The sequence below is a fragment of the Danio rerio genome, chromosome 23 (genome assembly GCF_049306965.1).
Source record: "Danio rerio strain Tuebingen ecotype United States chromosome 23, GRCz12tu, whole genome shotgun sequence".
Lineage (NCBI taxonomy): Eukaryota > Metazoa > Chordata > Actinopteri > Cypriniformes > Danionidae > Danio > Danio rerio.
Window position 1 is genome coordinate 44,519,559 of NC_133198.1, and position 15,286 is coordinate 44,534,844.

The 15,286-nt window shown below is 38.2% G+C and overlaps 1 protein-coding gene across 7 annotated transcripts in view; it reads left to right on the forward strand.

Moving 5' to 3' along the window:
- The window catches only part of nhsa (Nance-Horan syndrome a (congenital cataracts and dental anomalies)), a 213,576-nt gene that overhangs the window by 163,615 nt on the left and 34,675 nt on the right, over window positions 1-15,286 (forward strand). For 4 of the 7 annotated variants that reach the window (XM_021470044.3, XM_001919305.9, XM_021470045.3 and 1 more), the window contains exon 2: window positions 15,004-15,156. In XM_021470044.3, coding sequence (XP_021325719.2) covers window positions 15,004-15,156 — 153 coding nt within the window. Of the gene's footprint in view, window positions 1-5,013; window positions 5,223-15,003; window positions 15,157-15,286 lie in introns of those variants that run through there. The other 3 variants (XM_021470046.3, XM_073939339.1, XM_073939340.1) reach the window with 1 other exon arrangement.

Below are 15,286 nucleotides of genomic sequence, written 5' to 3' on the forward strand. Positions count from 1 at the left end.
AAAAAAAAATACAATAATCAACAAAGTAACCTATCCAAAACACAACATTATAAAAACGTTTGCTTGTGCAAGGCCTTATGAATGTAAATTTGTATGAAATGAAATGTAAGAAAATTTTTTTAAATTTAATTTTAAGTTTAATAAATGCAGCATCTGTGCACCAAACCAATGTAAATTTAATGCACACACTACCTGTAATTTTTGACATGCTATTTTTACCCCCAAAATTTATGTTGTGATTTAAAAAGGCATTTATCAATCAACAAAGTAACCTATCCACAACTAAAACACAACATTGTAAAAACATCTGCTTGTCCAAGGCATTCTAAACGTGTGTAAAGCGGCACGTGCTTCATTATATAAACTCCTCCTCCTTTTTCCCGCCAGGTGTGATCAGTTTGTAAGGTCTTTGTGTGTTTAAAGCCCCTGTTCTTGTGGTCTCACTCCGGCATTTGGTCATGATGGCGCCAAGGTCAGCAGAGGCTGAGAGTGAGACGGATTAGAGGAGATTAAGACAGGCTGCTATTTCTCTCTCCGTCACACTCTTTCTTTATAATTGCAATTTTAATCAGCACAGAATAAGCGTCCTTGTCTTTCTGAGTCTCAGAGGATTTATATGAAATCTCTGGTCATTTAGTCAGCAATACTTAAGCAGTTGAGACCCTTCAGAGGAAAATATCATTACTCAACATGTTGTGTTGATTTGGGTAGCATAGTTCATTTGATTTGATTGGAAATATGTGAGTTCCTTTTTAAATCTCAGACCTTTTTGTTCAAATCTTGGTTTGAAGACATTATTGAGATCTTTTTTTGCCTCTTTGGCAAAAAAGGAAAGCAGGAGATTTTCCCCAAGTCTCCAGCTGCTCTAGTTTTTATTACTCTGTAGTCTCAGAGAAACAATTGAGAGACACAGGGGATCTTATTCATGTCTTTTTTTCATGCCAAGTTAAAGAGTTGATCTGTAGTAGTTTACCATCTGCCTTCTCTACGACTCTTCCTCAGCACTTTGACACAGCAGTGACTGGTGTACCAGCTAACATAACATATGAGCAACCCAGGCTTATTGTGGAAACGTAGCCCCGTGGATGTTTCTGTAGACTGTGGAATACGTCCCGGCGGGTACGTACGGCTGCAGTTTTTGTTTTTGCGAATCCGCGAGAGCCCGCGCGGTTCTCGCGTCAACCCACCAGAGGCCGCTGTCCGTCTGCCCGGATGATTGACTGCGCGACCGGCCAATCGGCTGACCCACCCTCTTCCTTCCCTGAACCCAACCAATTTTACCGATTGACCCGCCCGCCCGCTCACTTCCCTAAACCCGAGCAACAGTTTACAAAAAGCCGTCTAAAAAAAGAAAAACCCTGATTTTTTTTTCTACCGCATTTTCAGATTTCACCGTGTTCTCACCCTGTTACGAAACTCGTTCACTTAATTTTTGGGATTCTTTTTTTGTCTTACCTGATTGCTGGAACCGCTCTTCCCCGGACTCGAAACCGATCGCTGTGGTCAACTCCTCTCTGCATCTCAAGCCTGCCGACGTACACGGTGAGCTGAGTGGACAAATGGGTTGCAGCAGGGAAGCCCTCCACAAGGAGGGAACGGTCGGCCGGCCGGCCGGCAAGCGCAATAGGGAACAGCGTCACACCGCCCCTTAGCGTTCGCTTGAAAAAAATAAATGCGGCCGTACGTACCTGCCAGGACATATTCTGCTGTCTCCAGAAACGTCTGCGGGACTACGTTTTCAGAATGAGCTTGGGTTGCATATAAGGCTGAATGATAATTCTAGATAAAATTTCATTTGTGAATTAGCACAAGCTGTGATTATCAGAATCAGGGCGTACTCACACTATGTACAGATGCCTCGAACCGGGCCAACGTACACTTGTCCCCCCTCCCGTCTCCCCCGACGGCCCACACTCACATTACAATCAGGCCTGGGCACGCTTACATCATCGATGCTGTGCTGTTCAGTAAAGAAGCGCTCTCGCTCAGCACAGTGGAGATTTCTCTAGTTATATCGCTTTAGACCTCAGGGGTGCGGTGACACGCAGTCAGATATTTCCCCGAACAGATCCGCCACTTTTGAAATTAATAAAGTCCTCATGTTGCAGGTATTAGGAGGTTTGCTGAAGGTGCAGCTGTCGTGCAGTGAGGGGTTTGCATATTTAATAAACTACTGCAGTTTGCGTTCACTGAACAGTAAAAATGATTTAAAAATCCATATGAAACAGTCTCTTAAAAGTCACGTCTCGTTTTCTGTTTCGGGCTTTGGCGCCCGAGTGAACCGTGCTCAACCCGATTCAGCGCACTCACACTTCTCAAACGATCCGGGAAACAGGCCTGGGCACGGTACGGATAGCACTGTGCGAGTACGCCCTCAGAAAGAGCTTTATTGCCAGGTATGTTCACACAAAGGAGGAATTTGTTTTCGTGAGCTTCTACAGTGCAACAGAATTACAGATACAGGACAAAAAAACTGATGAAAATATAATTAAAAAATAGAAGTATTGAGTGCTCTTTAGCATCGACAAGAAGGTAAAAGTTCAAAGAAGGCAGTGTGCTGGGTTTGAGGAGTCCAGAGTAATTTTGGCAGCCCTTCTGCTCACTCTAGATACGTACAGGGTAGAGACTTGGAGAGTAAAGAGGGTTCTACCAGTGATTTGCTCAGCAGTCCAAACTATTCAGGAAAGATAGAGGGAAGATAGAGATGCACTCATCCCTATTAAGATGCTCTACTACAGTCATAGCTCTGATTGTGATTTGTGGTAGAAAACAATAGGCTGTAAATTGGCACTATTGGAGCAATTAAAGATCAGGTCCTTGCTTTATGCCATTTCACAGGAGGCTCTTTACAGTACTGGACACTTTGTCAATATACAGGATGCATTTACCTTCCTGAGTCTGATGCCTAAGAAAGGTTACAGATGTAATTGTTTTATGAGGCTACTCAATTGAAAACACTAGCTTTTGTTTTGTTTTGGATCTCTAACATGGGATGTCGCATCTTAACAAGCTTACTGTGGTATTCCATCTTCACCAAGATATGGAAATGCATGTCTACTAGTTTAGTTTATAATTTGGGAACCTTTGTATTTAAAGGTACAAATGCAAATACATAAATCTTTAAAAGTTTATTAAGAAAAATATATTTGTGTTAAATATACAAAAATAAGTGTTGCTTGGAATCTACATTAAAAGCATAAAGCTACAAAATTAACAACATTTAGTACTACCCAGTTAAAAAAAAAGTTACAATGTAAGTGTTATAAAAAGGTGATGATAATCAGTCCCTCCAGGGACATTATATTTTAATTAATTCCTCTGTTTTGCTGTGAAAATACACAAAACTAATATATATATATATATATATATATATATATATATATATATATATATATATATATATATATATATACCATATTTTGATCTCAAAAAAAAAAAACAATGAACAAGAAATCCTGCACGAACTATATTTTATTTTACATAATACAGAAGATGTTATAGATAAATAGCAATAGTGATTGTTTCTCAAGTTTTCCATACACCTCTGGCAACAGTTTTTGGATAAACAGATAGCAACGCCCTCAAAACCACACAATTGCTTGGTGACTTCTTAGACTATCCAATCAAAAATAGCATTTTGAACGCGATATCAACTGAGTTGCACTGTAAAAACATCTGCGAACCTGATCTTTCCTTCAACAATATTTGATGTTTAAAAGTTTGAAAAAGTGAGTTTTATTGACATTTTATATTGTCTGGGTTGGTGTTGTAAATTACAGAACAAAATCTTGATAATAAACTGCCCATTCTGTTATTTCACAGTCTTAAATCTCTGTAGGGATGTCCTAATCAGGTTAGTCCAAGTCATTTGCTTTTGAGTATCTACCGATACTGAAACCTGATCAGATACTTTTATAATACATAAAAAAAAACAAAGAAGAGCGAAGAAACAGATCCAGGATGTTCCTTATTTTTTACTTAATTCACCTTATTTTAACATTCAACAACTCTTTTGACAAACAGAGCACTTCTGTGAGGTAGCTTGAACAATCAATTAACAAATAACATCAATTCTTTACTTTTAAACTTTAGTACAACAGTAAACGTGAAAAGATCTAACATAAAAAGAAATAGCACCTCAACTTAAAACACCCGCCAAGTTTCCATATCTCACAATTTGCTATGGCAATGTTGTCATCATGAACGTTATAATACCTCCAGACCGCAGACATACTTGTGATTTCCGCTTCAAGCTGCTTCCCTGTTTTACTTTGCCGGCATTGAACCAATAACGTCTCTGTAACAAAGTGATGTCATGCCGCGTTGCTGTTTCTGTGTGAAGTCAAGAAAGAGGTCTAACTCTGTGCCACCGCATAACTAAAAAAAAGTGTAAAAAATAATGAAAATATATATTAACATATGTAATCCAAATACTGATCGGGAGGTAAGGTCCGATTCAAAGTCTGAAACCACGTGATTGGGACGTTTTTCAATCACGGAATCGGATCTGGTCATCCCTAATTCTCCCTATATGATTTCTTATACAATATATTGTTTCAAACTACTTAATTGTCAATTAGAGTCACTGTCAAACTGTACGTTTGAATTTTCGATATCAGAAGTTGACAAAGCAGCAATTACGATTTCATAATGCAATTCAATCGATGCAATGCAATTCTGTTATTTAAAAGATTTTTTTACAGTATATCATTCTCTCTCTCTGCATGCATTGCTGATAATTGTGAACCGATCATGCATAAACATGCCTGTGCAACTAACAGCATTAACTACCCCGCGTCCCACCAGTAGCAGTGTGGATTAGTGACCTTGTGCTTTCTTCTTTGGACCGCTCTGGTGAAGCATAAAGGGATTACAGAGATCCAAGTTGTGGCCGGACTAAACCATGTGCACCATCTATGGGGGTCGAGGGCATCTGGGGTAACAGGGTGGAGATTGGGGGGTTGGGGGGGTGCAGATGTTGCAGTAAAGCTGAGCTGAAAGTAGCCTGAGGTCACAGTCAGTCAGAGACAGAGAGAAAGAGAGAGAAAGAAGTGTGCTGTGCTTCCATGGGGCTGATGAAAGAGCCCCAGGGGGCTGAAGCAATAAGACAAATGAAAACACAGGGGAAAAAGCGAAAGGGAAGACAGAGACGCACTCATCCCTGCTGAGATGCTCTACTACAGTCATGGCTCTCGGATGCTGCATACCACTGAGGTCTAAAGGTAAAGTCCATGTCTTCTCTCATAATGACATCTTGAATGCCATATTTGGAACTTCTTATGGCTGTCTAATGGCTGTCGTACCCTTTAAAACCCCATTTTGCAAGTTTATCCCTGGACATAGTTTGTTTAAAAGCCTAGAAAGTCTGACATAAGTGCATTTCTGTCCTTTGAATGTTGCTGAAAATACTTTTGCATCATTTCTACTATATGAAATGCACATTTGTTTTACTTGTCAGAAATCCGATGGCGTAATTAACAGCATAAAATGGTTTTGATGTTGTGGTCCTTAAAGATTTGGCAAATTTGCACAATTAGGTTCTGTAGGCTTCTTTGTAAGTATACACAAACTTTTGACTTGTGCATGTAGCAAATGTGCTGTAAATTAAGGGAGGAATTAAATGAAATGTGCATTGGTTTGTCTTTTCAGCAAACCAATGGGGTTATTAACAGCATAGAATGGTTTTGATATTGTGGTCCCTAAAGATTTGGCGAATATACACAGTTTGGTTCTGTACAGTCCTCTGACAATATACTTAAACTTTTGACTTGTGCATGCACCAAATGTGCTGTAAACCACGGGAAGGGATGAATTGTGCACTGGTTTATCTTTCCAGCAAACCAATGGTGTTCCTAACAGCATAAAATGGCTTTGATATTGTGTTCATTAAAGATTTGGCAGATTTGCTCAATTTGGTTCTGTAGACTCCTCTGTAAGTACTTGTTAACTTTTGACTTGTGCATGAACCAAATGTGCTATAAACCAAGAGAAGGTGGTCTTCATTAAGGTGTGGTGTCATTGGAATGAATGGCTGACATTTGGAGGGCTAGACTTTCCCACGTCGGAAGGTGTGAGTGTTTGCATTGGGGATTGTCAGCAGTTGTGGTTTTGGCTCAGGGTTCTTGTCTCAACCAGTGGCTGATGATTAGAGGGTGACTGTAGACGGAAGATGGTGGGTTTGGGCTTAGGAAACAGGACAGCCTTAAGGCATATTAACACTGACAGCTGGTAAAATTACAAGGGGTCACCGAGTCACTGTGCTTTTTTCCTTGCGTGTACCCGGATGCATGATATATTTAAATTGCTGAAACTGGATGTTTAATTGTGCATGGGTGTTTCATCTATTTTTGGAGCTAGAGCTTGTTTGCTGATGTCTAGCATTTACTAAAGGAACATTTTCAAAACACTAATAAATGTCTTAAGCTGTAAAACACTTTTAAATAGCAATACAAAGTGCGAAATCTAGCATTTTTAGTTGATTTTATTTATTGTGTTCATTTATCCGATGTATTAAAAATTTATAAAAAGATACTTTCACTACCAAATGTGCACATTTTTATATGCCATTAATCAGTTTTAGTGTTGACATATAATTTAAATTCAGTTAATTTCTAATGTATATGGAAATGTATCATATGGCCTTGGGATATTTGCTATGGGATATTTGCATGACATAAAATATTAGCATGAAGCTCAATTTAGTTTTATATTAATTGCTTGTAATTTTGCCTATTTCTCCAAGTATGGATGCCCTTTAAAGGTTTAGGCTTGTAAGTCTTCAAACTCTACACGCTTCGATGTACAGGAAAACAATTGAGTGTGAAATGATGACAGTGCTGAAAACCCTATGAAACCAACACCGTAACAACATAAAATACGCATATAGAATGTTCCATTGTAGTCAACGTATCCATTAAAATCACCTCCAAAATGAAAATGAATGTTTGAGGTTATGGAATATCCTCATTGAACGGCCGCCAAGGCCTCCAAAACTTTAGCTTTGCTTTCCAAATGAGGTGTTAAAATTGCAGTTTTACATGTTCAATCTACAGATAACACTGATGATTGAAGAATAGCACTGACTTTGGAAAGACGGCAAAGAAAACACGGGAAAAGGATTAGGAAAGGAAAAGGTTGAATGATAAAGCACGTTCTGTTTCCCATCTCCACTCCTCATGCCAGAACAAACATGCTGGCTTATCTCAGATGATACTATCAGGAGACAAGCGGTCTTCGTGAACCATCTCTATTGTTTTGGGGAGCTGTTTACTCATGTCATTGTGAAACAAAGACCCTTCATGGCCACCTTTGGGATTTTGTGAACAAGAGAGATTCGCCGAAGCTGAAGGGGCGTCAACACGACAACTTTTCAGCCAACAATCCGAAACAGGAACACAGACAGAGACTGTTCAGGGTATCTGGAGGATTCTAAGGGGTATATTTCAGACCTTTTTAATACCACACAGAATTAAATTTAAGACAAATTTTATAGTACAGAATTTGCAAAAAAAAAAAAAAAGCATGCAGCACAATTAATGACCATCCTTAACACTGTTAATTATACATATAGGGTTCTACTTGAACAACCTAGGGGCAAAGTCTAAAGCGCATGGTGCAAAAGCATTAAGGGTCAACCCAGGCTCTTCTGAAAATGTAGTCCCGTGGACGATTCTGGAGACTGCTAATTATGTAGCCGGAGGTATGTATGGCTGTATTTCATTTTTAAAGCGAACACTATGGGGCGGTATGACGCCGTTCCTTTTCGCGCTTACCGGCTGACCGCTTACCTCCATGTAGAGGGCTTTCCCACCGCAACCAGTTTGTCCGGTTAGCTCGTTGCGTACGTCGGCGGACTTGAGACGCAAAGAGGAGCTGACAAAGACCACTGGGTTCGAGTACAGGGAAGAGTGGTTCCAGAAATCAGGTAAGGCAAAAACAGAATCCAAAAAATAAAGTGAACAAGTTCATAACAGGGTGAAAATGTGGCAAAATCCAAAAACGTGGCAAAAATCAGACGAGGCATTTTCGTTTTCTGGACTGCTTTTGTAAATTTTTGGTTGGGTTTAGGGAAGAAGGGTGGGTCAGTCGATTGGAATCATTCAGTCAGTCAGACAGACGGTCGTTCGACAACGGCCTTCGGTGGGTTTACTCGAGAACAGCGTGGGCACAAACAGCACTCGCGAGAGACATTTGAGATACGAAAAAGCGCACACAGTGGCCTCTCGTGGATACGCAAAAAACAAAAACTGCAAAAATACGTCTCTCGGGATGGATTTCGTGGTCTCCAGACACGTCCACGGCCTGTCCACGTGACAACGTTTTCAGAATGGGCCTGGATTGAAAAATATGGTTTGTGCCCCGACACATGGTCTAACAGGGTTGAGCTTATCCTCTTAATGAACTATGGGTGTGTTTTAAGGATAATGCGTATTAAACCAATCAGAGTCTCATCTCCCATTCCCTTTAGGAGTCAGTTGCAATGGGCCGTGGCACATTTGCTATTCACATGGTGAACTTTGTAAGTGGAACAACTGAATGCTTCACTAGCGAGAAAATAGTTAAACAGAGCACCTGCAGCGTGAGGATACAGAACAAGCCGCCACCATTCTGCCTCTTTAGTTTCTCTTTACTTGTACACTTTACTCCTTTACTTTCATAGAAAATGGTGAAAACTCGCTCCACTGAAGACATCCATTAGCCTATATATTTAATTTAGTTTGTAAAGTGAAAAGATTTGATTTAAAACTATTTCTAAATTCAGTACTATGTTCCCGCAAACTAACAAATAAACAATAATTAAGGTTTTATTTTTATACTATGGGATTTAAGACTTTTTAAGGATCCACAGACACCCTGCTGTTACATCGCCCAGCTCTAGTTGATAGTGTTGTGTTTATAAGTGGTGAATTCGTCCTTATTTCTGTCTCTCAGTTTGGTGTGGAAACATTTTGGGGTGTGTATAAGGTGGGTGCAACAGCTGCTGAAAAAACCCACATAAACAAATGCCCCTCTCTCTCTCTCTCTCTGGGAAGACGGAGGTGTTTGAACTGCAGGGGATTGAAAGAAAGAGTTGTTTTTCCAGTTAGAGATCACTGCTGGGTTGTTCTTTACCCCATGCTGCTAAACAACTAACAACCAAACAGCTTTTTAAGAAAGATGCTTTCAACCCACTTTCCCCAGTATAACTACACAGTACAGTTGAAGTCAGACTTATTAGCCCTCCTGAATTATTAGCCCCACTGTATATTTTTTCCACAAAATTTGTCTAATAGAGAGATTTTTTCAACACAAAAAAGTTTTAATAACTCGTTACTAATAACATATTCAGCTTAAAATGACATTTAAATACTTAATTAGGCAAGTTAGGGTAATTAGGCAAGTCATGGTATAATAATAATTTGTTCAGCAGACAAAAGAAAAAAATATTGCTAATAATATTGACCTTAAATTGGTTAAAAAAAATATATATAAACTGCTTTTATTCTAGCCAAAATAAAACAAATAAGACTTACTCCAGAAGAAAAAATATTATAGGACTGTGAAAAATTTTTTGCTCCATTAAACATCATCATCTGCAGGTACTGTTCCACCTATAAGTCTCAGCATGAGAATTAATGCGGCTTATTTTTTTCCTTGTGTCCATTATATAATGTCTCAGTGGATTTATACAATTGTTTCTGGGTCATAATCGCTATCAGCTTTAGTTTTTAATGGATTGAATAATTCATTGTATTATATATGCATTGTCCTCATTTGACCCGTCCCATATAGTGCCTACCAGCTAAAACTCAATAATCTGTTTGGAAGGATCAGTTTTAGATTCATTTCATTTCAGGTGTCACCACAAAACATGCAAGATTAAGCAATTCTTTTAATGTAATTTCATTCATTCATCCATTTTCTTCGGCTTGGTACCTTTTATTGTTAGTCAGGTGTCACCACAGCGGAATAAACCGCCAACTTATCCAGCATATGTTTTACACGGTGAATGCCCTTCCAGCTGCAACCCAGTACTGGGAAACATCCATAAACACATACAGTATAGCACATGTGTTTGGACTGTGGGGGAAACTTGAGCACCCAGAGGACACCCACACCAACACGGGGAGAACATGCAAACTTTTCAGAAATGCCAACTGGCCCAGCTGGGACCTTCTTGCTGTGAGGCGACGGTGGTAAAGACTGGGCGCCTTTAATTTATTTTAATTTAATTTAGGGGCTGCATGGTGGCGCAGTGGGTAGCATGTTCGCATGTTCGGTCAGTTGGCGTTTCTGTGTGAAGTTCTGTGCATGTTCCCCCTTTGTTCGCGTGAGTTTCCTCCAGGTGCTGAGTGTGTTTGGGTGTTTCCCAGTGATGGGTTGAGGCTGGAAGGGCATCCGCTGAGTGAAACATGTGCTGAATAAATTGCCGGTTTATTCCACTGTGGTGACCCTGGATTTATAAAGGGACTAAGCCGAAAAGAAAACAAATTAAATTAAATTAAATTGTATTTTATTTTATTTTATTTTATTTATCAAATTAAAGCCAAACCATTAAAATACTTATTGTAGAATTTAAAATTCAGTGCATTTTAGTTCTATTCACACTAATTATCAGCCCAAAACTTGCACAATATTGATCAATTCTTTTCAAATGTTTATTTTATTTATTTATAAATTTTTATTTAATGAAATATTTAAAGTAATATTTAATTTAATTTAATTTAATTTAAATATTGGCCAAACCATTAAAATACTTATTATAGAATATAAAATTCATTGCATTTTAGGAGTATTCACACTATATGTCACTTATAACATGCACAATGCACTGTTTATTTATAAAATTTATTTTTAATTTATTGTGATATTTAATCTAATATTTAAAGTAATATTTTATTTAAACCATTTAACTACTTATTATAGAATTAAAAAATCACTGCATCTAAGTTTTGTAGTGGTGATGATGTAAACAGTACAGTGCATGACCAACATGGATAATAATTACTTTGTCCATGTTTTTATATGCCATTTATTAATGCTATTGAGGACAGTTAACCTGCCATAAAAGTGATGAAAATTAGCCTTGAATTACCTTTGGTTTTGGATTATGTTTTCTGTTAGGTTAGGTTTCTAGTTAGGTTTTGTTTTCTGTGTTGTGTTGTATACTGTAATTAGGTGTTTCTAGTCTTGATGGTGTGGTGTAATCTGGATGTTCTGCAGGGTTCAAAGATGGAGATCATTATGACCGACTGGAGCCGCGTCTGTCTGAATAAACAGAAGTGAAAAAGAGCCAATAGTTCAGCCCTCAGCAGGGGGGAGGGAAACCTCACTGCTGGAAACACTACTCAGCCTTCACCGCTTATCCAGAACACCATCGCTTCACCCTACTGCAGTCTAGTGCTGTCACAACTAATGATATTACAATACCTATTGATACTAAAATATATTTGAAACCATACAATATCACTTTTTGCAAGGATGCAGAGAGCTTAAAGTTTGCTTCAATCAGAAGCTGTGACTGATATATAGGGCGAGGCAGTGGTGCAGTAGGTAGTGCTGTCGTCTCACAGCAAGAAGGTCGCTGGGTCGAACCTTGGCTCAGTTGCCGTTTCTGTGTGGAGTTTGCATGTTCTCCCTGCCTTCGCGTGGGTTTCCTCCGGGTGCTCCGGTTTCCCTCACAGTCCAAAGACATGTGGTACAGGTGAATTGGGTAGGCTAAATTGTCCGTAGTGTATGAGTGTGTGTGTGAATTTGTGTGTGGATGTTTCCCAAAGATGGTTTGCTGCTGGAAGGGCATCCGCTGCATAAGAACTTGCCAGATAAGTTGGCGGTTCATTCTGCTGTGGCAACCCCGGATTAATAAAGGCACTAAGCTGACAAGAAAATGAATGAATGAATATATATATATATATATATATATATATATATATATATATATATATATATATATATATATATATATATATATACATTGTCTATTGTGACGCAGTTCCTAGAGAAATGGAATGTTTAATTAAATGAGAAAAAAAGTGGGCGTGGCATGTACTGCAAACTGACTGAATGTAGTAAAGTAGGCATTTCATTCAGAAAGATCTGGAAAAGGGTTCGGGTAGAGTTATTTCACGGATTTAAGAGCTATCAAACTCACATCCAAAATATAAGTTTTATAAAGCTTTGTATTTACACAGTAATGCACACTCACTGGCCACTTTATTAGGTACACCTGTCCAACTGCTTAACACACATTTCTAATCAGCCAATCACATGGCAGCAACTCAATGCATTTGGGCAAGAAGACACGGTCAAGACGATCTGCTGCAGTTCAAACCGAGCATCAGAATGGGGAAGAAAGCTGGTTTAAGTGACTTTGAACGTGGCATGGTTGTTGGTGCCAGACGGGCTGGTCTGAGTATTTTAAAACTGCTGATCTACTGGGATTTTCACGCACAAACATCTATAGCACAGGTGTCAAACTCAGTTTCAAAAGGGCCGCAGCTCTGCACAGTTTAGTTCCAACCCTAATTAAACACCTGATCAAACTAATCGAGTCCTTCAGGCTTGTTTGAAACCTACAGGTAAGTGTGTTGGAGCAGGGTTGGAACTAAACTGTGCAGGGCTTCGGCCCTCCAGGAATTGAGTTTGACACCCCTGATCTATAGGGTTTACAAAGAATGGTCCGAAAAAGAGAAAATATCCAGTAAGTGGCATCTTGCCTTGTATCAATGGTTCAGGCTGGTGGTGTAATGGTGTTGGGGATATTTTCTTGGCACACTTTGGGCCCTTTAGTATCAGTTGAGAATCATGTAAATGCCACAGCCTACCTGAGTATTGTTGCTGACCATGTCCATCCCTTATGACCACAGTGTACACATCTTCTGACTTCTTTCAGCAGGATAACGCTCCATGTCATAAAGTGTGAATAATCTCAGACTGGTTTCTTGAACATGACAATGAGTTCACTGTACTCAAATGGCCTCCACAGTCACCAGAACTCAATCCAATAGAGCACCTATGGAATGTGGTGGAAGGGGAGATTTACATCATGGATGTGCAGCCAACAAAACTGCAGCAACTGCGTGATGCTATCATTTCAATATGGAACAAAATCCCTGAGAAATATTTCCAGTATTTGTTCAATCTATGCCGTGAAGGATCAAGGCAGTTCTGAAGGCAAAACAGGGTCCAACCTGGTAGTAGTAAGGTGTACCTAATAAAGTGGCTGATGAGTGTATATAGTTGTAATATTCTATATACCCTCCTGAAAAATGTGAGATTTAAGTTCTTTTTCAAATATGGAAAGGAACAACTATGTTCTTTTGTGTGACACCCTGCTGTGTAGTGTGTGCATAATGTGAATGTTTTTGTGAGTTGTGCTGTGTTGAGTGTGTGACCCAGATTTACCGTGCATTAATGCTGGTGTTTGCTGATGACAGGAGCGTTTCTTACACTCGCATTAGACTCAAAACTGCCTGCAGCATCAAAATACATACACAATACACACATACACACACAGTTTCTATTCATAGGGCAGGAGTGGATTCACTTTTTATACATGTATGTATATGGGAGGCAGCATGGTGATAAGCACTGTGGCCACACAGCAAGGTCACTAGGTCCCCCACGGTCCAAACACATGTGCTATAGGTTAATTGGATAAACTAATTTGGCCATAGTGTATGAGTGTGTGTGTGAATGTGTATGGGTGTTTCCCAGAACAGGGTTGCAGCTGGAAGGGCGTTCGCTGTGTAAAACATATGCTGGATACCCCTGCTTTGTTTGTTTGTTTGTTTGAATGTGTTTTATTTTGTTATTCTAAAGACAAAACGTTAATCACAAAATATAAATTATGTTTAAACTAATAATAGTTACTTAATATAATAAAAAATCATATTAATAAGAATAAATAATATTTTAAGCTAACAATAGTTACTTATTATAATAATAATAACAATAATAATAATACTAGTTTTATAATTTGAAAATAATAATAATAATCATCTATTATTTTTATTATTAATAATAAAATAATAATAAATCATATTTTAAATAAGTAATAGTTACTTAATATAATAATAATAATAATAATAATAATTTGTAATATTATTCTGTATTATTATAAAATTAATTATTAATTTATTATATTATTGATTTATATTTTTATTATTATTACTGACAATAATAATTATTGTTATAAATAAATAATATTTTAAACTAATAATAGTTACTTAAAATAATAATACTAATATGTAAAATTAAATGATAATTAATAATAATTATATTGATGATAATAATAATAATAATAATAATAATAATAATAATGCTACTATTTTTTGACCAATAATTTATTTCATGATAAATCACAATAAATAATACAAGTACATTAACAAAAAGCATTTCATAAGAACCTCCCGAAAACATTTTAATTACTATATTTATGATCTAAAACTAAATGTTTTCCTTCTGCATCTGAAAGCCAGCTATCAGTGAATATCTGTGGTGTGCTTTGGGTTGATGAATGAAGTGTTGGTCTCCATCAAGGGCTTTTGTCTCGCACATTAGCTGCTAACAGATCCAGGCTTTGTTTTGCTGCTGTTAGTCTGTTTGTTCAGTTGTTGAGCTTATTTGTGCTTCACACATCCCTCTCTGACTGCATTTGAAGAGCTGATAGAGCTGGTTTAGTTTTTGGAGAATGTATTTAAGCTTTGAATGACTCTTTAAAGCGTCTCTTATCAGACTATTGTTTCGATTGTTTAGTCAGGTTATCTTGCTGAAGCTCATTTAAAGGCAAGAGGATGTCCAATAAAGCACAAACCCACTAAGCTTAAGAAGCACTATTTTTACAATACATTACCATGGTATTTTTATGTCTGTGTCTCTATTGTTTTGCTAGTCAGGCTGTTTTGCTAAAGCTAATAAACTAAAAAGGATGGACGATTAAGTCAGTTGATCATCACCCCGTCATTATCGTGTTGTTCATGTGCGAATATTGACTAATTTCAATATTTATATTTGTGTGTGCAGCCTTGTCGAATCTGGACATCGAGAGTAAATTGAGTGGACATTACCAGGCTCCATGGCACCTGCAGAGGAACGTGTTTCTGCCGTCCACGAGGCCCGCGTGTGTGGAGGAGCTGCACCGACACGCCAAACAGAGCCTGAGGGCCATGTACAGGGGTAAGAGAAACTTATTAATCAATATTGTTCGATTATCATTCGATATATTTTCCCTTAAACACTTTGTGATTATCGGAGGGAGTCTGAGGAAAGTTAGTTGCTTCATTTAAGATCAGTGGCGGTGGACGGT